A 23,785-nucleotide genomic window follows, 5' to 3' on the forward strand; every position below is an offset into this window, starting at 1 on the left:
GGTCAAAGGTTAAACTAGAAACTCGGTGCAGGAGGTCAAAGGTTAAACGAGAAACTCGGTGCAGGAGGTCAAAGGTTAAACTAGAAACACGGTGCAGGAGGTCAAAAGTTAAACTAGAAACACGGTGCAGGAGGTCAAAGGTTAAACTAGAAACACGGTGCAGGAGGTCAAAGGTTGAACTAGAAACACGGTGCAGGAGGTCAAAGGTTAAACTAGAAACTCGGTGCAGGAGGTCAAAGGTTGAACTAGAAACACGGTGCAAGAGGTCAAAGGTTAAACTAGAAACATGGTGCAGGAGGTCAAAGGTTCAACGAGAAACTCGGTGCAGGAGGTCAAAGGTTAAACTAGAAACACAGTGCAGGAGGTCAAAGGTTAAACTAGAAACTCGGTGCAGGAGGTCAAAGGTTAAACGAGAAACTCGGTGCAGGAGGTCAAAGGTTAAACTAGAAACACGGTGCAGGAGGTCAAAAGTTAAACTAGAAACACGGTGCAGGAGGTCAAAGGTTAAACTAGAAACACGGTGCAGGGATCAGCAGTTCATTTTCATGTTGAGACGATGGGGACGGTAAGTTTTATATGTGTCTGTCAAATCTCGGAGAAGATCAGACCATGAGGACATCAGAAATGAGGACATCAGAAATGAGGACGTCAGAAATGAGGACATCAGAAATGAGGACATCAGACCATGAGGACATCAGACCATGCATGAGGACATCAGACCATGAGGACATCAGACTATGACGACATTGAAATGAGGACATCAGACCATGAGGACATTGAAATGAGGACGAGTCCCTGAGTGTTGTCTCTCACTGAAGAGACAGTAACTGTTATTGCCCACAAGGAACAATAAAAGTTCCGCAGTGAGCAAACATCCTTTCACCTCCCAAGATAAACACTTCGCTTCGCCTCGTTGCCGTCAAGGCGAATCTTTAGACGCCGGACGTCATTTGACGGAAGTTATTTCACATTTTCATTAAACAAGTTATTTCCTCTCGCGCTTCCTGCCGCTGGCCGTTCATCATCTGTTCATCACCGTCAGACGGAGTTCTCCTGAGTTCTGCACAGAATTTCCTCCTTCCTGCGAGGCGATGGATTGATTAACGCACGGCGGCCGTCGGGACCGTCAAGACGTCTCTGGAGGACAAACTACCACATCTGCATCACAGACAGATGTTGATCCTATTTAGTCCATGAATGCTTATTCAAATAATTCCAAACGGTCTGTCCTGCTCTGCTTCCAGACACGTTCTGCAATATTAAAGCTTTTAACCAATCGCATTTCAGCATCACCTGTTGCCGGGTAAAGAAATCTGCCTGAGGCCTTCACATTCAGTCCTGCAGAACGTAAACACTGCAGCTTCAACCAATCACATTTTGATATCGGCGACTCACAGCCTTCTAGAAGGTCTAGCGTGATGTCAGTGAATTCAAGCCCTCTGATTGGCTGGTTAGAGAGTCACACTCCAGCTAGCTAGCAGCGTCTGTAGCGAGCTGCACGGACAAAAATATAGTTGTGTTTATTTAATAGCGGCGGAGAAGATAAAGACGTTTGGTTGCAGATTTATTGTCAAAATACATTTCAAGAGGGACTTTTCCTGGAGGTCCTTGAACGCACCGCAGCAAGCTACAAACTCCATGGCAGGATTCAGGGTTCGATTATTTGCTATTATATTATTTTGAAGACCACGAAAAGTTGAAGTTCGTCTCCCCCCTCGAACCCAGAAGCTTCGGGAAAAGCAGACGCTATTTTATGCAGCAAGTGAGACGTGAACTTGTATTTTTTTTTAACCAGTAAAGGTATTTATTCTGGCGACACGAGTACCTGTCTGTGATACAAAGGATTTTTATACTGCACTTCTGCAGTAACATGACCTTTGTAGCCATAAAAAAGTTATTGAGGGGTGGATCTACTCAGACCAGCAGTGAAGGCCTGGCTCTGATATGTCCGCGTTGCCATGGTTTCCCATTATGGAACAATGTTCTCGTTGCCATGGTTTCCAATTATGGAACAATGTTCTCGTTGCCATGGTTTCCCATTATGGAACAACGTTCTCGTTGCCATGGGTTTCACATTATGGAACAGCGTTCTCGTTCTCGTTGCCATGGTTTCCCATTATGGAACAACGTTCTCGTTGCCATGAACCCATTATGGAACAACGTTCTCGTTTCCATGAACCCATTATGGAACAATGTTCTCGTTGCCATGGTTTCCATTATGGAACAACGTTCTTGTTGCCATGGGTTTCCCATTATGGAACAACGTTCTCGTTGCCATGGGTTTCACATTATGGAACAGCATTCTCGTTGCCATGGTTTCCCATTATGGAACAACGTTCTCGTTGCCATGGTTTCCCATTATGGAACAACGTTCTCGTTGCCATGGTTTCCCATTATGGAACAACGTTCTCGTTGCCATGGTTTCCCATTATGGAACAACGTTCTCGTTGCCATGGTTTCCCATTATGGAACAACGTTCTCGTTGCCATGGTTTCCCATTATGGAACAACGTTCTCGTTGCCATGGTTTCCCATTATGGAACACCGTTCTCGTTGCGGTGGTTTCCCATTATGGAACAGCATTCTCGTTGCCATGGTTTCCCATTATGGAACAACGTTCTCGTTGCCATGGTTTCCCATTATGGAACACCGTTCTCGTTGCCATGGTTTCCCAATATGGAACAACGTTCTCGTTGCGATGGTTTCCCATTATGGAACAACGTTCTCGTTGCCATGGGTTTCACATTATGGAACAGCGTTCTCGTTGTCATGGTTTCCCATTATGGAACAACGTTCTCGTTGCCATGGTTTCCCAATATGGAACAACGTTCTCGTTGCGATGGTTTCCCATTATGGAACAACGTTCTCGTTGCCATGGGTTTCACATTATGGAACAGCGTTCTCGTTGTCATGGGTTTCACATTATGGAACAGCGTTCTCGTTGCCATGGTTTCCCATTATGGAACAACGTTCTCGTTGCCATGGTTTCCCAATATGGAACAACGTTCTCGTTGCGATGGTTTCCCATTATGGAACAACGTTCTCGTTGCCATGGGTTTCACATTATGGAACAGCGTTCTCGTTGTCATGGGTTTCACATTATGGAACAATGTTCTCGTTGCCATGGGTTTCACATTATTCCATGCTAAATATGTGACCGCCGGCCAAAGAGAGTCGCAGACGTCCTCGTATATAATAAAGAATCTTTATTAAAAGAACAGCAATTCAAACAATTTCCTCCGACGGGACAGACGCTCAGTTGACGCGTCTGATGAACAGCGAGATGAAGATGCAGCCCAGCAGCGAGGCGGCCGAGGCCGAGAGGACGACCACCACCACGCTGCCCGCCGCGTTGACCAGCGCCCCGAGGCCGGCGCCCACGATGATCTGAGCCAGCTGGACCATGCAGGTGAGCGCAGCGCAGTCCATCCCCGAGCCGCGGGGCCGCTTGCCGCTTCCCTGCAGCTTCAGTTCCTCCTGGGGGCCCAAAGCAGAGTCCGCGTCAAGATCCCGTCCGCGCACTTCTACCGCGTCCTCAAGTCCAAAAACCCCAAAAAAACCAACACTTCGGCTGAAAAAAGGGGTGGAACCATTCGAAAACGTCCGCCTCGTGTGAAGAGCATGGGCGTGAAACGCAAAGATGAATTATTAAAAAAAAAAAAAAAAAAAAAAAAAATCCCTAAGACCAGCAGACAAAATGACTGAGAGCCGAGTGGAGGAAGGCTAAGCTAGCCAGCGTTGTCGGGATCATAGATATAAAACGGTAGATGCAACACAGCCGATCAGCGCCTGTTGTCACGACGTGCCCACAGCGCCGCCATCTTGGAGAGGTCTCCCGCTCGTGCTAAACGTAAAGACCCCAGGCTAGAAAATCCACAAAAATATTGTTAGCTCGCTTGCTAGTCCACGTAGCGACACCAATAATACCTCATTTTAAAGATGAGGGAAAGGTATATCCCCCTCCCAATAATTCCTCCATGAGGTTTCCACAGGATAGAGCTTTAGCTCGGCTTTAAAATGAGGTATTACTTGTGTCGCTACGTGGACTAGCAAGCGAGCTACCAATGTTTTTGTGGATTTGCTAGCGTGGGGTCTTCATGTTTAGTGCGAGAGGAGACCTTTCCAAGATGGCGGCGCTGGAGGCACGTCACAGGCGGCGACGTGAGGCATCTAGTGTTTGAAAAAGTTTGTAAAAACTCCCAGAATGCAACAGCTCCAAAAGCTTTCTGGACTTTTCGCTGGATGTCACACCAGAAGGTTTCACTAAAATTGGCTTCATGTTGAAATTGTAGTCATTTTCCACGGGCCATTGTTTGGTTTCGCCACGTGAAACTCTGCGATGGTTTAGAAAAACCTTCTAAATGTAAAGGCCACTACGGCGCCAGTCGACCCGTCGCCATGTGTCTCGGCAAAGTGTGTGAGTCGTCAGACTTTATAAAGACGCGTTTCACGCGGCGCTTTCAAGAAGACAACAAAACGAAGGATTTTCAAGCGGTTTCTTGTCAATATCTCTCAAGGAGCTTGTTAAATAAACCCTGGAAACATGAAGAGACCTTTCAACATGATTGGTCCATATTCGCTCTACCTTTTCATGCGTTTTCTCAGTGAATCACATCATTTTCTTTTTCTTTCTTCTTTACTTTCTGCCTAGCTCACTGAGGTATCGATCGAGTGTCAAAGCAAAAGTGTTTTTCAAGCAACCGATCATTGATCCGCCTCAGAAGGCGTCATGCTGTCGCTTGTGATTTATTGACGAGTACAAAACCCATCATGGCAGTTGTGTGTATTTCAGAGTAAAAGGAAATATTGTGTCTGACGAGGCAGGAAGTTTAAAACTGGGAGACGACTCCAGCAAACGAGCCTCACGCTTGTGTTTCCTCAGTATTTCAACCCGTTGGTTCAGCGACTTCAGCGTAAAGGTAGAACCTGGAGGCCGCGCTTCTCCGTGACAGAATCTCTTTTTGATGTGTTTTATATTCGTACGACAGGGGTGGAGCCACGGGACTCGGCCAGTGTTGTTTTCCCAGATAGACGATTCCCAGTTAGGCCATTCCCAGATAGACGACTCCCAGTTAAACAGTGTTTTTTTCCCCAGATAGACAATTCCCAGTTAGACGATTCTCAGTTAGACAATTCCCAGTTAGACGATTCTCAGTTAGACAATTCCCAGTTAGACGATTCTCAGTTAGACAATTCCCAGTTAGACGATTCTCAGTTAGACAATTCCCAGATAGACGATTCCCAGTTAGACGATTCTCAGATAGAAAATTCCCGGTTAGACGATTCTCAGTTAGACGACAGTGTTTTTTCCCCCCCAGATAGACGATTCCGAGTATCTGGGAATTGTCTATCTGGAAATCGTCCTTCTGGGAATCGTCTATCTGGAAATCGTCTGTCTGAGAATCGTCTATCTGGAAATCGTCCTTCTGGGAATCGTCTATCTGGGAATCGTCTGTCTGGAAATCCTCCATTTGGGAATTGCCTACCTGGGAATTGCCTATCTGGGAATCGTCTGTCTGAGAATCGTCTATCTGGGAATTGTCCGTCTGGGAATTGTCTATCTGGAAATCGTCCATTTGGGAATTGCCTACCTGGGAATTGTCTATCTGGGAATCGTCTGTCTGAGAATCGTCTATCTGGGAATTGTCTATCTGAGAATCGTCTATCTGGGAATCGTCTATCTCGGAATTGTCCGTCTGGGAATTGTCTATCTGGGAATCGTCTATCTCGGAATTGTCAGTCTGGGAATTGTCTATCTGGGAATTGTCCATCTGGGAATCGTCTGTCTGAAAATCGTCTATCTGGGAATCGTCCTTCCGGGAATTGCCTACCTGGGAATTGTCCATCTGGGAATCGTCTGTCTGAGAATCGTCTATCTGGGAATCATCTATCTGGGAATGGTCTATCTGGGAATGGTCTATCTGGGAATGGTCTATCTGAGAATGGTCTATCTGGGAATGGTCTGTCTGGGAATGGTCTATCTGGGAATCGTCTATCTCGGAAATGTCCGTCTGGGAATTGTCTGTCTGGGAATGGTCTGTCTGGGAATGGTCTATCTGGGAATGGTCTATCTGAGAATGGTCTGTCTGGGAATGGTCTCTGTGGGCGGCGGTGGGCGTGTCCGTACCTCCTCCTGGCGCTGGTACTCGGCGATGAGGTTGAAGGGTATGGTGTAGAGCGTGCTGGACATGACGCCGAACACGCTGCACAGCGCCAGCGTGGCCGCCACGTTGGGGAACAGGCCGATCAGGCTGGTGCCCAGGCCGAACACCAGGTAGCCCACGAAGTACAGACCCTTCAGGCCGATGTAGGGCAGCAGGAAGCGCTGCACGTCTATACACACACACACACACACACCCACAGAGATACAATTACAGGAGAATCAACAGAAGCGATGGGAGGCGTGTTGGTTCAGACCAGATAACAGACGATATGATAATTGATGTGGCGTTTATGGCGCGCGGCGAGCGTCGGGTGTGTGACGGGCGACTGGACGCTTAATTGGACGGTCGTCTTCTGTTTCCAAGCAGCAGAGAGAGAGAGAGAGAGAGAGAGAGAGAGAGAGAGAGAGAGAGAGAAAAACTCCACAGTTGCTTCTCCCGGGCTATTAATAGATCTACTGTCATGCCGAGCCTTTATTTGACAAGTGTGATATTTGATTGAACTTCGCACAGCACACGACACGCCGTCGCTTTCAAAATAAAGCTCCGTCCACCGCGGGCGTTGGCGCTCAGTTCAGATTTTTTTTTTTAGCCGCGTGAACACGGTCGGGCCCGACGTTCTCGGAGCGCCGACGGCGACGGGCGGCTGTTGACACACGGGTTGCCAGGTGTGACTCGCCGTTTCAGCATAAAAACAAGGTCGAACCCGGACGCCTCGATAAAAAAAACACCAAACCTCAGTTCAAAAACCCTCAAACTATGATATGTGGAATAAAGAACACGCCATGAACACGCAAAAGAAATACAGTTAAAAGGTAAGAGAGTGTGGCTCCCCATTGGGGGGATGCCCTCCATATCTGGCAACGAAAAAATCCTCATTCACTTAAAGGCGATTATAATGTTTTCTTTTTAAAGGCTCATATTAATAAAATCCACTTTCTAAAGGTTCTCCAGCAGCAAGAATCGTCTCCACATCTGGAACGACTTTGTAGATGTAGGAAGACGTAGAAAGACGTAGAAAGACGTAGAAAGATGTAGAAAGACGTAGAAAGAAGTAGAAAGACGTAGAAAGACGTAGAAAGACGTAGAAAGAAGTAGAAAGAAGTAGAAAGAAGTAGAAAGAAGTAGAAAGAAGTAGAAAGACGTAGAAAGAAGTAGAAAGACGTAGAAAGAAGTAGAAAGATGTAGAAAGAAGTAGAAAGATGTAGAAAGACGTAGAAAGAAGTAGAAAGACGTAGAAAGAAGTAGAAAGAAGTAGAAAGACGTAGAAAGAAGTAGAAAGACGTAGAAAGAAGTAGAAAGACGTAGAAAGATGTAGAAAGACGTAGAAAGAAGTAGAAAGACGTAGAAAGAAGTAGAAAGACGTAGAAAGACGTAGAAAGACGTAGAAAGAAGTAGAAAGACGTAGAAAGACGTAGAAAGACGTAGAAAGATGTAGAAAGACGTAGAAAGACGTAGAAAGACGTAGAAAGACGTAGAAAGACATAGAAAGACGTAGAAAGATGTAGAAAGATGTAGAAAGACGTAGAAAGACGTAGAAAGATGTAGAAAGATGTAGAAAGATGTAGAAAGACAGAAAGACGTAGAAAGACGTAGAAAGAAGTAGAAAGACGTAGAAAGAAGTAGAAAGACGTAGAAAGACGTAGAAAGATGTAGAAAGATGTAGAAAGACGTAGAAACGTCACTCACATGAGTAGAGCGCCGAGGACACTGCGTTAATGCAGAGTCCCCAGCAGCCGACCTCCACCCCTCGCTCGTACGTGACGTAGGCTGTGGAGTTGTGCTCGGCGTACGGATTTCCATTGTACACGATCTGCAATGAGAGGCGGCCGGGTCAAAGGTCGGCAGGGTGGCGGGACGGCCGGAGCCCCGGTGACGGTGAGGAGACAGACCTGTCCCATGAAGTCGGTGAAGAAGAGCATGTTGCAGAGGAAGGCGGTCCAGCCCAGCAGGTGACTGACGCACAGGCAGCGGTAGTGACTCGGCATGTCCGCCACCGCTCTGAGCAGCGACCGCAGCGTCAGCGTCTTCTGGGCCTGGCGGGGGGGACACACACGTCAGCAGGGGGACACATGTCAGCAGGGGGACACACGTCAGCAGGGGGACAGACACATCAGCAGGGGGACACACGTCAGCAGGGGGACAGACACATCAGCAGGGGGACACACGTCAGCAGGGGGACAGACACATCAGCAGGGGGACACACGTCAGCAGGGGAGCGGCCGTCACTCACCTGACCATACATAACTCACCTGACCATACATAACTCACCTGGCAATAACTCACCTGACCATACCTCACCTGGCCATACCTCACCTGGCCATACATAACTCACATGGCCATACATAACTCACCTGGCCGTCACTCACCTGACCATACCTCACCTGGCCATAACTCACCTGACCATACCTCACCTGGCCATACCTCACCTGGCCATACATAACTCACATGGCCATACATAACTCACCTGGCCGTCACTCACCTGACCATACCTCACCTGGCCATAACTCACCTGACCATACCTCACTCACATGGCCATACATACCTCACCTGGCCATACCTCACCTGGCCATACATAACTCACATGGCCATACATACCTCACCTGGCCATACATAACTCACATGGCCATACATAACTCACATGGCCATCACTCACCTGACCATACCTCACCTGACCATACCTCACCTGGCCACACATACATCACCTGGCCATACATACCTCACCTGGCCATACATAACTCACCTGGCCATAACTCACCTGACCATACCTCAGCTAACCATACCTCACCTGACCATACCTCACCTGACAATACATAACTCACCTGGCCATAACTCACCTGACCATACCTCAGCTAACCATACCTCACCTGGCCATACCTCACCTGACCATACATACCTCACCTGGCAATAACTCACCTGACCATACCTCACCTGACCATACCTCACCTGACCATACATACCTCACCTGGCAATAACTCACCTGACCATACCTCACCTGACCATAACTCACCTGACCATACCTCACCTGACCATAACTCACCTGACCATAACTCACCTGACCATAACTCACCTGACCATACCTCACCTGACCATACCTCACCTGGCCATACCTCACCTGACCATACCTCACCTGGCCATACCTCACCTGACCATACCTCACCTGAAACTTTTCTGAAACAAAAAGGCAAAAACGCTACGTTTTCATTCCAGAAGTTGCCTAAACGAGGTGAAGACTTGACACTTTGGTTTCAGCCCATTAAACTCTGACTATAATAAATTCTTCTCTTTGTCATTCTGGAGTTCTAAACTTCCCTACGTCCTTACAGAGGCTGGATTCATGTTCGTTTCAGGGGTTTAGTTCACGGCAGATTTCCTGCTTAAAAAACAAAGCGACGTCATAAAATAAAGCAGCACGCGGCTTGTTTGTTGTCACTCATGGCTTCATGCTGCCTCATGTAGCGACATTCTCTCATCACCATGACGACGACAACAACTGGAAGAAAAGACTCTCGACCATCAAAGTTCACATTTGCTTCACACACTGAGCAGAAGCTGAGAAAATAAAGTGAAGGTCCTGCAGGAAAGTAATCATTTATTTGAATTAGAACTATAAAAAGCCGGTCATTTCCCCATAACGTAATTATGTTATCTGTAAATATCCCCTTCAGCCCATTACTTTCTAAATTAATGACATTATGTAATCATGGCGCTGTAATCAGTACAGAGGAGGGAGTGTGAGAGGGAGAGGCGCTTTTAATGTGAAGGCTCTCCTCCCTCTTCCATCACTTCACTGAAATCTGGTACTTATATTTTGACAGTCACTGCAACAACAATCCAACTTGGTGGTTTTATTTTGACAGTCATTATAATAACAATGCAACTTGGTGGTTTTATTTTGACAGTCACCATAATAACAATCCAACTTGGTGGTTTTATTTTGACAGTCACCGCAATAACAATCCAACTTGATAGTTTTATTTTGACAGTCACCACAATAACAATCCAAGTTGGTGATTTTATTTTGACTGTCAAAATAAAACTATCAAGTTGGATTGTTATTGCAGTGACTGTCAAAAGTCATCATAAGAACAATCTAACTTGGTGGTTTTATTTTGACAGTCACCATAATAACAATCCAATTTGATAGTTTTATTTTGACAGTCACCGTAATAACAATCCAACTTGGTGATTTTATTTTGACAGTCACCATAACAACAATCCAACTTGGTGGTTTTATTTTGACAGTCACCATAATAACAATCCAACTTGGTGGTTTTATTTTGACAGTCACCATAATAACAATCCAACTTGATAGTTTTATTTTGACAGTCACCACAATAACAATCCAACTTGGTGGTTTTATTCTGACAGTCACCATAATAACAATCCAACTTGGTGGTTTTATTTTGACAGTCACCGTAATAACAATCCAACTTGGTGATTTTATTTTGACAGTCACCATAACAACAATCCAACTTGGTGGTTTTATTTTGACAGTCACCATAATAACAATCCAACTTGGTGGTTTTATTTTGACAGTCACCATAATAACAATCCAACTTGATAGTTTTATTTTGACAGTCACCACAATAACAATCCAACTTGGTGATTTTATTTTGACAGTCACCATAAAAACAATCCAACTTGGTGGTTTTATTTTGACAGTCACCATAATAACAATCCAACTTGGTGCTTTTATTTCGACAGTCATCATAATAACAATCCAACTTGGTGGTTTTATTTTGACAGTCACCATAACAACAATCCAACTTGCTGCTCTGTCCACTAGAACGTCCCAGTGTTTATGTTCAGAGCTCATTGTTCTCTGCTACCCTCTAGTGGACCAAGATGAAAACGACATCTTTCGCAGCGTTTCCATGTCAACAGACATCGTTTTCAGAACGCTGCTGCTGAAACGCTAAACAAAAACAAAAACAAAAACACAAAAACGATGCGTTTTCACTGTAAATGTCCTGAAGACAGGATCTTAGACGAGACGTAAGATGTCGTTTTAATAAAAACTAGATAAATATACTCTATAAGACATGGATTTATTTTGCTTATGGCAGAAATAATTGTCCCCCAGCTGGAGGCTGGTTGGACGGTCGTCCTCTCGTCCTCTCCTGCTGAGACGCTGCGTTACGACGACGTGGTTTACGGAGGACGTGCAGATTATACAGAAAATCCTTCAATACATGTATTAGTGATCTCAGCAGGAATTCTTTGACAAAATGCCTGGTGATGAATCAGAACTACGTCAATACATATTATATATCTTATTACATAATAAAAAAAAGCTCCGCTGCGACGAATCCGTGACGCTAAATATGATATTTGAAGAGTGTTGTGAGTCCTTTAGCTTCACACCGTTTCCTGCCGTCTTTCTTTATTTCATTACGGTTTTTATTTTAGTTTAGAGTCGACTTGTAAAAATGGGGGTTGGAAACTCGTCAGACGAGCAATAATCATGTGTAACAACTATCAAAAACTAGAGCTACACTCGGTAGAGCGCAGACCTTCACCAGCACCACATTTGTGCAGAGAGACCAGTTAGCATCGCTAGCATGATAGCCGTTAGCGCATGTCGATGCTGACTAGCCTGTCAGGGTATCATCGTGAAACACTGAGCGTCTCTATGGCAACAGACGCTGAATCTCCTTTGATCTCCCCCACGAGGAGCCTTTCATCCACTTTGCATGGGACATTTTTTTTTGGGGGGGGGGGGATTTATTCAGAAACGGTGAGTCGTTAACATCCCAAAGTCTAACGACTGATCCTGAGTGATGATAAATCATCTCTGGAGAGTTCGCGGGGTTCAGATGAGAATGTTAATGAAATGAAGACGTCTTGTAAAGACGAAGATGAAAGACAACGTTGTCTTGTCATAATTACACTTTCTTTCTATTAAAAAAGGACGAGTGTGAGCGCTGAACTTTAGCTCCGGCTCATGATAATGAAATGCTATGAAGCCTAACTCGTACTCCATACGTGTGCGAAGGCAAACCTCCAGCTTTAGCTTCATTTATTTAGCGTGAACACAAATAGGGAACGAGAGCCGGCGAGTTCGTATGGATGTACGGGGGCGAATGAACGACGTTTGAAAAACATACCAGGAGACAAAAGTATGAGAAAGAACAACGAGAGTATAAAGAGTGTGGGGGAATTGAAGGAGGGAATCCGCTCCTCCGTATAAAGCCTCGGTAAACTGATGCCGGGAATTTTACTGCGACTATTAAAATGTGGACGAAGGTAAATGAACGTGTGAAGGAACAAACACATCTGACAGACGTTTGATTCGCGATTCCGTCGGATAGAAAACTTCAAGCGGCTCAGGCGACGCGGAGCCGTTTGAAGATCCTGAATAATTCTTCACAAATGAGGAAACCAAACGCTGCGGTTCAGGGTTGAAAATTAAATAGAGGAACTACTTTCTCAGATCGCTCTTCATCGTCAACGCCAGTTTGGTCTTTCGTCAACTGAGATGGCGGAACCAGGACACGGTACTGGTCAAGCTAGCTTTATCTATATATATAGACCAGGGGTCGTCACCCCGCGGCTCTTTGGTTCCTCCACTGCGGCTCCTTGAGCCTCCGTCCCACTGCAGTTCATCCCGGAGGGACGTAAGGAGGCAAGGCCACCCAGAGCGCAGTCCCGCTACAAAGAGTGGTAAAATGTAGGGTCGTGAACGACGCAGCGACGTGACGTCAATAAATTACAACAATAAAGGATGAAGAACGTAGAATCGCGGCTGCAGGTCATGACAGCGGCTCAACTGGGAGCTTCCTGTACCTTTCACAGTAAAAGCCCACAGTTCCAGGAGGTTCATTACAGACTTGTTGAGAGTGACGGAACATTCTAGTGAATTCCACAACAACTACAGGACATCAAAGACACACCATCACACTCATGGTTCTAACAATCCAGATCTGCCACATTTATCTTCCATTTTAATAATGTGTAGCGATAAAGGAGCTGAGAGCTGCAATGCATTATGGGAGTTTCTGTTTGTGGTGTTTTAAATGTAATTATTGGGGGTTATGTTAGGTTTGTAGTGTCGGTAATAATTGTGGTTTTTGTTGCTTAGTTCATGTAGTTTAGTTTATTAGTTGTAAGTCGTCAACCAGCAGTGAAGGAGGTTTTGTGTGTCGTGTCGTCCTGGCATGGTCTTCCTGTGGGACTGTCAAAATAAAAGACTGGTGTGTCGTGTCCTCCTGGCATGGTCCGCCGGTAGGACTTTCAAAATAAAATGCGTGCGGCTCTCTGGGTGTTGCGTTCAGTGGAAAACGGGACCAAATGGCTCTTTGATCATCAAAGGTTGCCGACCCCTGCTATAGATCTACGTCGCGCCAAACCCAACAAAGTGTTGTGTTAACAGGAATATTTCTTGCGCAATCAATGCCAGACTTCAGTCGATGCAATTTAAAGTACTACACAGGTTACAGTATTCGGAGGCAAAAGCTACATAACATTTTTTTCCTCAAACCACCCCCCTCTGGCCCCTCCCCCCGCAGCTCACTGCACATTAGCGCATCAATTTTGGCTTTGTCCATTTACTCGGAGGCTTCTGGTGTTCTATCGTCAGATGTACTCAAATGTACTTAACGTAAATATCGATCCCGATCCTCAAACTGCTTTGCTCGGCTTACTTCGGCAATTTAGAAAATTTGGGTCATAATTCAGCCACAATTATTCGTCGCAAAAAGATGCATTCTAGAAGTGTGGAAATCACAATTTGAGGTGTTACTCCGGGGATTTGTTGGGATTTGACACAAGTTGAGGTATGAGGTCTCAGGAAATCCTCAGAACTTTCAGGCTTTATGGGACCAACATTCAGACGATCCCTAACATCTATCATTTATGTGGACAATGTAAGACTAGGTGGACATTCACAGATTGTTAAACAACTTTATGACCCCTTTGTGAGTCTGTTTGGTTCTGATTGGTTTTGTTTTTGTTTTGTTTGGACTTGTGTATTGTTTTTTTCCCTAAGATTCTTCAAAATTACTTTAAGGAATATGATTTGTTCTTAACCCTTTGGGGCCTGAAGCATTTTGTGCCGTTTTTCACTACAATTGATTTTTCCTTAATATCTCAGATATAAAATCCTTAAACCTTGCGCCTTTTTTGGTGTCATTTTTGTTCAGGACAACCTCATAAATGCATTTCTGAAGTATTTTCATCACTTTGGCATACTGTATTAAAACAGTGGATCTAAAAACACCATAAAATTACAAATTTGGGTGGTAAAAACATAGATTTATTGACTATAAAAGTCACAGACGTGGTTAACGAATCATTTTGTTTACTTGTAAAGTAAATCTAAACTATAATTAACTAAAATGTATCAAAACAGGACTGAAAAAAGTTCTATACAGATATTTACAGTGAAATAGAAGCACTGCCTCGGGCGTTTTTGTAAAACTATTTACGAAAAGGTCACACATGTTTTTCCTCATATCTCCGCTTTTATTTGGGCGATCAACGTCATTTAAAAACGAGCTTGTAGTTTTATATCTGCACTTTCGACACGGATTGAAACGCTGGACCGGACGAGGCTGCGCTGTGACGCCACGGCCTTTTAAGACGGTCATGTGACGAGGACGCGCCGGTGCGTCCGCCGGCCCCAGAGGGTTAAGGCACCTTGATGTTTAATTGCATGGATGCTAATTAAGCAATATTTGTTTCTGTATTTCTACTGTGACGTTGTAATTTGCCTTGTTAAAGTAAAAAAAACTCAATAAATATATATATATAAAAAAAAAAAAAAAAAAAAACCCAGGAATATTTCTGGCCCCTCCCTGACCTCGTCCTCGTACCTCCTTGTTCGGCTGTTTGGCGCTGGAGGTGACGGAGTTGGCCTCGCCCAGGGCGGAGAAGGACCGGGGCCTCAGGTCGGTCGCCGGCGGCGGCGGTGGCGGTCCGGAGGAGGAGGCGGGCTCTTTGGCCAGCGCCCCGTAGCCGTTGCCGTGGGAACCCAGCAGGCGGAGGGCGCTGGAGGGCGAGGAGTCGTAGGGGTCCCTGGCCAGAGGTTGCTCCGGGATGCTGAAGAGGTGCACGGTGAGGAACACGCCCCACGTCAGCGCCGAGAAGAAGTAGATCACCTGGTACTCAGAGCCCAGCAGGCCGCCCAGCACCGAGTGGCCCCAGTCCATGGCCCCCACCAGGTAGCCACAAGCTCCGCCCAGGCCTGCAGGGGGGGGGGGGAGAGTCAGAGCAGCAGGACGGGGAGGGGGCGGGGCTAAAGGGCCTGCAGTCAACTGGTGATGAGGTCAGGGGTCAGTGTGAAGTGGTGAAGAAGTCAGTATGAAGGTGATGAGGTGAGTATGAAGTGGTGATGGGGTCAAAGGTCAGTATGAAGTGGTGAAGAAGTCAGTATGAAGGTGATGAGGTCAGTATGAAGTGGTGATGGGGTCAAAGGTCAGTATGAAGTGGTGAAGAAGTCAGTATGAAGGTGATGAGGTCAGTATGAAGTGGTGATGGGGTCAAAGGTCAGTATGAAGTGGTGAAGAGGTCAGTATGAAGTGGTGATGAGGTCAGGGGTCAGTATGAAGTGATGATGAGGTCAGTATGAAGTGGTGATGGGGTCAAAGGTCAGTATGAAGTGGTGAAGAAGTCAGTATGAAGGTGATGAGGTCAGTATGAAGTGGTGATGGGGTCAAAGGTCAGTATGAAGTGGTGATGGGGTCAAAGGTCAGTATGAAGTGGTGAAGAAGTCAGTATGAAGGTGATGAGGTCAGTATGAAGTGGTGATGGGGTCAAAGGTCAGTATGAAGTGGTGAAGAAGTCAGTATGAAGGTGATGAGGTCAGTATGAAGTGGTGATGGGGTCAAAGGTCAGTATGAAGTGGTGAAGAAGTCAGTATGAAGGTGATGAGGTCAGTATGAAGTGGTGATGGGGTCAAAGGTCAGTATGAAGTGGTGATGGGGTCAAAGGTCAGTATGAAGTGGTGAAGAAGTCAGTATGAAGGTGATGAGGTCAGTATGAAGTGGTGATGGGGTCAAAGGTCAGTATGAAGTGGTGAAGAGGTCAGTATGAAGTGGTGATGAGGTCAGGGGTCAGTATGAAGTGATGATGAGGTCAGTATGAAGTGGTGATGGGGTCAAAAGTCAGTATGAAGTGGTGAAGAAGTCAATATGAAGGTGATGAGGTGAGTATGAAGTGGTGATGGGGTCAAAGGTCAGTATGAAGTGGTGAAGAGGTCAGTATGAAGTGGTGAAGAAGTCAGTATGAAGGTGATGAGGTGAGTATGAAGTGGTGATGGGGTCAAAGGTCAGTATGAAGTGGTGAAGAAGTCAGTATGAAGGTGAAGAGGTCAGTATGAAGTGGTGATGAGGTCAGGGGTCAGTATGAAGTGATGATGAGGTCAGTATGAAGTGGTGATGGGGTCAAAGGTCAGTATGAAGTGGTGAAGAGGTCAGAGGTCAGTATGAAGTGGTGATGAGGTCAAAGGTCAGTATGAACTGGTGATGAGGTGAGTATGAACTGGTGATGAGGTCAGTATGAACTGGTGATGAGGTCAGTATGAAGTGGTGATGAGGTCAGAGGTCAGTATGAAGTGGTGAAGAGGTCAGTATGAAGTGGTGAAGAAGTCAGTATGAAGGTGATGAGGTGAGTATGAAGTGGTGATGGGGTCAAAGGTCAGTATGAAGTGGTGAAGAAGTCAGTATGAAGGTGAAGAGGTCAGTATGAAGTGGTGATGAGGTCAGGGGTCAGTATGAAGTGATGATGAGGTCAGTATGAAGTGGTGATGGGGTCAAAGGTCAGTATGAAGTGGTGAAGAGGTCAGAGGTCAGTATGAAGTGGTGATGAGGTCAAAGGTCAGTATGAACTGGTGATGAGGTGAGTATGAACTGGTGATGAGGTCAGTATGAACTGGTGATGAGGTCAGTATGAAGTGGTGATGAGGTCAGAGGTCAGTATGAAGTGGTGATGAGGTCAGAGGTCAGTATGAAGTGGCGATGAGGTCAGAGGTCAGTGTGAAGTGGTGAACAGCTCCCAGGACCCGTCGAGGGTTCAGGACTATAATATTAATCATTGAACTCAAACCAACGTCATCAGAGACTCTACAGTCTGAGTCCTGATGAAACCTACACCCCTCGGTGGGGTTTTACTGCCTCCACATACCAGAGTGACGGAGGAGGCGGAGGAGGCGGAGGCGTCATGTGCTCGGCCTCCGACCCCCTCAGCCCAGACCCATGACTGCAGCACATGACCAGCTCAGGCTGATTACTGCCTGACTCCACGCTCACACCCCCCACCCCCCCACCACCCCCACCGCCTGCTGACAGCTGACACCCCCCCACAGGAACACCCCCCCCCACCCACCCTACTCCCCCCTCCCCCACCCACACACACACACACCGTGAAATCTTCTTCTCTCCAAGCCGTTTATTCTGAGACGTTCCCTTATAGAACCACACGGCGGGAGAGGAACCGGCGTAACGAAGCGTTCCAGCCGAGCCCCTCGCCGTTCACACGTGTGGAGCCGGGAAAGACGACGCGGCGGGAACAACAGCGTGTCTCCGGGGAATCAGTGATCCCCGTGAAGAACAGCGGAGATTAAGACGGGGAAAAAAAAAGAAAAATCGACTTCCTTTAGACCCGACGGTTCTAGGTTCACCTCTGCAGAAATCAACGCCGCGAAAAGAAACAAACCGATCTGCTGCAGATTTTTCTTATTTTCTGCGATCGTTCTGTCAATCGATGCAAAACGAACGGACTCAAAAACTCTTTCTTCCCCGTTGCCATCAGACTTCTGACATGTTTACATTCAATCTGTACATTGCACATCTCACTTTCTTACTAATACTTTGCACTGCTCTGTTATTTTATTTTATTTTATTCCTTTTTTTTGTGTATATACTTACTTACTTATGTATGTCGGCACCGGGGTCGACGTCAAAGTAAGAATTTCATTACACTGTGAAACCTGCTTTTACTGTTGAAATGACAATGAAAACACCTTGAACCTTGAATGATCAAATATCATGTTTTGTTTTTTTTTGTTCTTGTTTTGTTTTTTTTCTTCTTTTCTTTCTTTGTTTTGTATCCTTTTGTTTTTGCTTTTGTTATCATTGCTGTGATTATTTAGCTTTTTGCTTTGTTGTTGCTCAGGCTGCTTTGATCTCATGGCAGAGGGAAAATATTTGGATCTCTGCGATTACTGTATTACAAATATATATATATTTATGTAGCACTAACAAGGGTATTGTATGTATCTCCCCACCCAGTCTGTCTCTCCGTCTTCCCTCTCCTCTCCTCCACCTTCACACCCCCACCGGTCCTCAGAATTCCTCCACCTCTGACTCTGGTTTCAAAGTTTCTCCCTGTTGGAGAAGTTTTTCTTTCCACAGTCGCAAACAAACCTGCTGCTCATGTGGACAAGTTGTGTTTTTCTATTTTTCTCTAGAAAAGCACATTGGAATGACTGGAATGTATTTAAAAATGTACTTTTTTAATGTGTGTGTGTGTGTGTGTGTGTGTGTGTGTGTGTGTGTGTGTGTGTGTGTGTGTGTGTGTGTGTGTGTGTGTGTGTGTGTGTGTGTGTGTGTGTGTGTGTGTGTGTGTGTGTGTGTGTGGTACCGGTGAGCAGGGCGTGGTAGTGCAGGCCCCTCTCCTTGTCGCGGTGCGAGCAGACGTCGAACAGATACGCCTTGATGGGCCCGTCGATGAAGTCGGCGGCGAAGTCGAAGAGGACGACGCCCAGCATGACGACCACGATGGCCCAGGTGCTCCTCAGCGTCCGGTCGCTCACCACGGCTGCCAGAGACAAAGACGCCGCAGAGCGGCTCGTCACGACACGAGACACACGCCGGGGATCCGCATTCCGGGGACGTGGGAGAGTTTAAAGTCCCAGTGAAATGAAGGTTCCACCTCCAAAACACTCTGGTGTCTCTTCTAGGGACGTTTTTCATGCTAACTGGCTGAAGGGTAAAATGTTAAAACACGACAATCTGTGAGAAAATAGCCGATAAACGTTGGTATTTCCGCTGCTGGGCGGAGCTTCTGACAATAATAGAGTGACATCACGAGTTGTGCACACGCCCAAGTTGTGTTTACATTATGGAGGATCAGAGTTTTGACCACGAAGAGGCTGAATTGAACCAGATTTCATCATCGTCGTCGTTTCAAACCCAGTGATTGATGAAGAAGACACAGAAGGTGGTTCTGCCATCGGTGACCCCGTCTGGAACATGTTTGAGGAAGCAGAAGACGCTTCGTCCTCCATTCGTCCTCGTCTCCTCGCCTCAGCAGCCGCCACTTTTCACCTTTGAGGCTTTGAGGCTCCTGACTTTTGGCAGAACGACCGGCTTCCTGGATCCAACACGTCCAAGAGCTTTTCTGACTGCGGAATCACCGAAGATGAGTCCAGGTATTACTTGACCGTCTACTAGCCGCTAGCCGCCCAAGCTAGCGGCTCCCGTCGCCCGTGCTCCTTTCCTCCTCTCTCGGTCTCTTCCAGGCTCAATCTGTCATAAAGGCTTATAAAACGCCGACTATAACTTCAAAACACTGTAAAAACTTGGATATTTAAGAGGAAACAAGCCGATATAAACACAACAGATCGAGATCTGCACAACTCGTGATGTCACACATAGGCTCCGCCCACAACGGCCCACGAAGGAGAAGGATTCCCCGGACTTCCTCGGCTGGAGATTCAAAATTCAAATAACTTTGTTATGCGACAACAGTGGTGGGGCAGAGTCGGAGGAACCTTACAAGTAGAACCCAACTAGCGTTTTTTGAATAATAGGGTGTTACATTTCACTGGGACTTTAATCCTGTCGTCTTTCTGAATCCTGAAATCGAGACGAGAATCCGTCTTTCCTTTTGTTTGTAGCTTGATCAAGAGCAACGTGACGCTAAACCTCTGCAACACGAGACCGGCGGTTACCGGCGGTTACCGGCGGGTGAAGTTATGTCACAGGTTTTCTCAGGCATTTACTACAAACTCTGAGGAGAGGGAGAGATAATCGGCTTATCCGGAGAACTTCGCGCTCCGTCTGACGACTGTAACACAGCCGGGACCGAACGCTGACAAGAGGACGATACCACTGCAGACTGTCACCAACAGGACTGTCACACCGACAGGTTGGTGTTTCACATCCTGGCGCCAAGATGTTCCAAGATGTTCCAAGGTATCACCGAGAGTCATTCAACCTCTTTTCACTCTCCAATCAGAAATAGATCCCGTGTGAGCGAGCGAGCCCCGGGGGGGAAGCATCACGCTCAGCAGGGAGTCGCGTCGCGTCGCTCTTCAGAGGAAACGCTCGTCTTCAAAGGTCACACGTCCTTCAGGGCGAGATGTTCTCGTGACGCCGCCTGGAGCCTGAACCCAGAGTGTCGTACCTCACGAGACGGCAGGAATCTCTCCCGCTGTGCCTCGTGTCGGCCGCCGGGCGCCGGCCCCAGCGAGTCACACGTTTCAACTTCAATCACAAGGTGTGGATGTGAGTGTAGGGGCCTGTCGGGGCCTGTTGGGACCTCCCCCCCCCCCAATCGTGGGTCAACGTTTTTCTCAGAGCGTCTTGAAGGCTCCACTCATTTCTTCTACGATATTCTGCTTTTTGCTTTTTCGTACTTGTTCTGACGAAGCTGAATGGATCTCTAACGGATTGGGGCTCAGCCGGTAGACTGCAGGTTCGATTCCCCGTCTGTCCGCGTGACGACGTGCCCTTGGGCAAAACACCGAACCACAAAACAGCCGGGACTTGTTGGAGGGGGCGTCAGGCGCTGGCAGCTGCCGCCATTGGCGTGTGAATGTGACCTGTGACGTGGAGGTGGAATCTGTTTTTACACTATTGATCAGAGTCACACACACTTTCGTGATCAGTTGCTGGTTTGGGGTTCGGTGTCTCATCGGGATCAGTTGCTGGTTTGGGGTTCGGTGTCTCATCGGGATCAGTTGCTGGTTTGGGGTTCGGTGTCTCATCCGGATCAGTTGCTGGTTTGGGGTTCGGTGTCTCATCGGGATCAGTTGCTGGTTTGGGGTTCGGTGTCTCATCGGGATCAGTTGCTGGTTTGGGGTTCGGTGTCTCATCGGGATCAGTTGCTGGTTTGGGGTTCGGTGTCTCATCGGGATCAGTTGCTGGTTTGGGGTTCGGTGTCTCATCGGGATCAGTTGCTGGTTTGGGGTTCGGTGTCTCATCGGGATCAGTTGCTGGTTTGGGGTTCGGTGTCTCATCGGGATCAGTTGCTGGTTTGGGGTTCGGTGTCTCATCGGAAATCAGTTGCTGGTTTGGGGTTCGGTGTCTCATCGGGATCAGTTGCTGGTTTGGGGTTCGGTGTCTCATCGGGATCAGTTGCTGGTTTGGGGTTCGGTGTCTCATCAGGATCAGTTGCTGGTTTGGGGTTCGGTGTCTCATCGGGATCAGTTGCTGGTTTTGGGTTCGGCGTCTCATCAGGATCAGCTGATGGTTTGGGGTTTGGTGTCTCATCAGGATCAGCTGATGGTTTGGGAGTTCGGTGTCTCATCAGGATCAGTTGCTGGTTTGGGGTTCGGTGTCTCATCGGGATCAGTTGCTGGTTTGGGGTTCGGTGTCTCATCGGGATCAGTTGCTGGTTTGGGGTTCGGTGTCTCATCGGGATCAGTTGCTGGTTTGGGGTTCGGTGTCTCATCGGGATCAGTTGCTGGTTTGGGGTTCGGTGTCTCATCGGGATCAGTTGCTGGTTTGGGGTTCGGTGTCTCATCGGGATCAGTTGCTGGTTTGGGGTTCGGTGTCTCATCGGGATCAGTTGCTGGTTTGGGGTTCGGTGTCTCATCGGGATCAGTTGCTCGTTTGGGGGTTCGGTGTCTCATCAGGACCGTCATTAGCTACGTCACTTCCTCCAGTTCCAAAAAGTCACCATGAAGTTCCTGAACGCTTCATTGCTCTTTCTTCTCTCCGGTCGCTGATTTAAAACCTCGTTCACCTGACATCTCTAGTAAAACTTGTTTTTGTGTTTTCCTTTCAGACATATTTCACATTTACACAGAAACAGTTTTGAAAACTGTGTCGTCAGCAAGTCGGGTCACTGGAGGGTTTGTTTGTTTGTTTGGTGGTTGGTTGGTTGTTATTGCTCATTAAATAATAATTAAGGTAATTGAGTTTTTTTTTTTTTTTACCAAAATGATTGAAATGTAAAGCAGCGAAATTCCAGTCGACGTGAGAACAGACGGGGAATCGAACCTGCAACCGTCCAGGCGAGCCCCCCCCCCCCCCCCCCATAACGACCCATAACGACCCACAACGACCCACAACGACCCACAACGACCCACAACGACCCATAACGACCCATAACGACCCACAACGACCCACAACGACCCACAACGACCCACAACGACCCACAACGACCCATAACGACCCATAACGACCCACAACGGCCCACAACGACCCACAACGACCCATAACGGCCCATAACGACCCATAACGGCCCATAACGACCCATAACGACCCACAACGACCCATAACGGCCCATAACGACCCATAACGACCCATAACGACCCACAACAACCCATAACGGCCCATAACGACCCATAACGACCCACAACGACCCATAAGGACCCACAACGACCCATAAGGACCCACAACGACCCATAACGACCCAAAATTACCCATAACGGCCCATAACGACCCAAAACGACCCATAACGACCCACAACGACCCATAAGGACCCACAACGACCCAAAACGAGCCATAACAACCCATAATGACCCATAACGACCCATAACGACCCACAACGGCCCATAACGGCCCATAACGACCCATAACGACCCACAACGACCCATAAGGACCCACAACGACCCATAAGGACCCACAACGACCCATAACGACCCAAAATTACCCATAACGGCCCATAACGACCCAAAACGACCCATAACGACCCACAACGACCCATAAGGACCCACAACGACCCAAAACGAGCCATAACAACCCATAATGACCCATAACGACCCATAACGACCCACAACGGCCCATAACGGCCCATAACGACCCATAACGACCCATAACGACCCATAACGACCCATAATGACCCATAACAACCCACAACGGCCCATAACGGCCCATAACGACCCATAACGACCCATAACGACCCAAAATGACCCATAATGACCCATAACGACCCATAACGACCCACAACGGCCCATAACGGCCCATAACGACCCATAACGGCCTCACCTGAGACGACGGCGTCGCCGTTGAGGAACAGCGTGATGCCCAGCAGCATGAGGACGCCCAGCGTCAGGATGTAGGGCCGGCGGCGGCCCCACGGCGAGCGGCAGTAGTCGCTGGCCGAGCCGATGACGGGCTGCAGCAGGAAGCCCAGGATGGGGCTGATCAGCCACACCAGGCTGTACAGGCTGCGCGGCAGCCCCACGCTCAGCAGCACCGGCGTCACGAACGCCGCCTCCACCGCGTAGCAGAACTCCCGGCCGAACATGACCAGGCCGTGGAGGACGAGGCGGCCCCGGGAGCGCCGCGGCGGCTCCACCGCCCCGAACACGCCGGCCTCCGTGCTGTCCATGTAGTCCTCCTTGGAGCCCCCGCAGTCCGGGGACCGGGGGTACAGGGACGGGGGCTTGCCGGGCTCGGGGAGCCGGCAGGGCTGGGGCCGGGCGGACTGGTCCTCCGAGAGCAGGGTCAT

The 23,785-nt window shown here is 47.7% G+C and overlaps 1 protein-coding gene across 1 annotated transcript; it reads right to left on the minus strand.

Moving 5' to 3' along the window:
* Positions 1-3,205: 3,205 nt before the first annotated feature.
* slc45a2 (solute carrier family 45 member 2) lies at positions 3,206-23,785 on the minus strand (the record flags this gene model as incomplete). Its single annotated transcript, XM_080509636.1, has 7 exons — positions 3,206-3,476; positions 6,127-6,332; positions 7,850-7,973; positions 8,053-8,196; positions 14,977-15,347; positions 18,743-18,919; positions 23,320-23,785. 7 exons carry the CDS (start codon positions 23,783-23,785, stop codon positions 3,255-3,257), a joined length of 1,710 nt encoding a protein of 569 aa, XP_080365762.1. The 3' UTR covers positions 3,206-3,254.

This window comes from Blennius ocellaris, assembly GCF_963422515.1.
Source record: "Blennius ocellaris genome assembly, chromosome: 15".
In the NCBI taxonomy this organism is placed as follows: Eukaryota; Metazoa; Chordata; class Actinopteri; order Blenniiformes; family Blenniidae; genus Blennius; species Blennius ocellaris.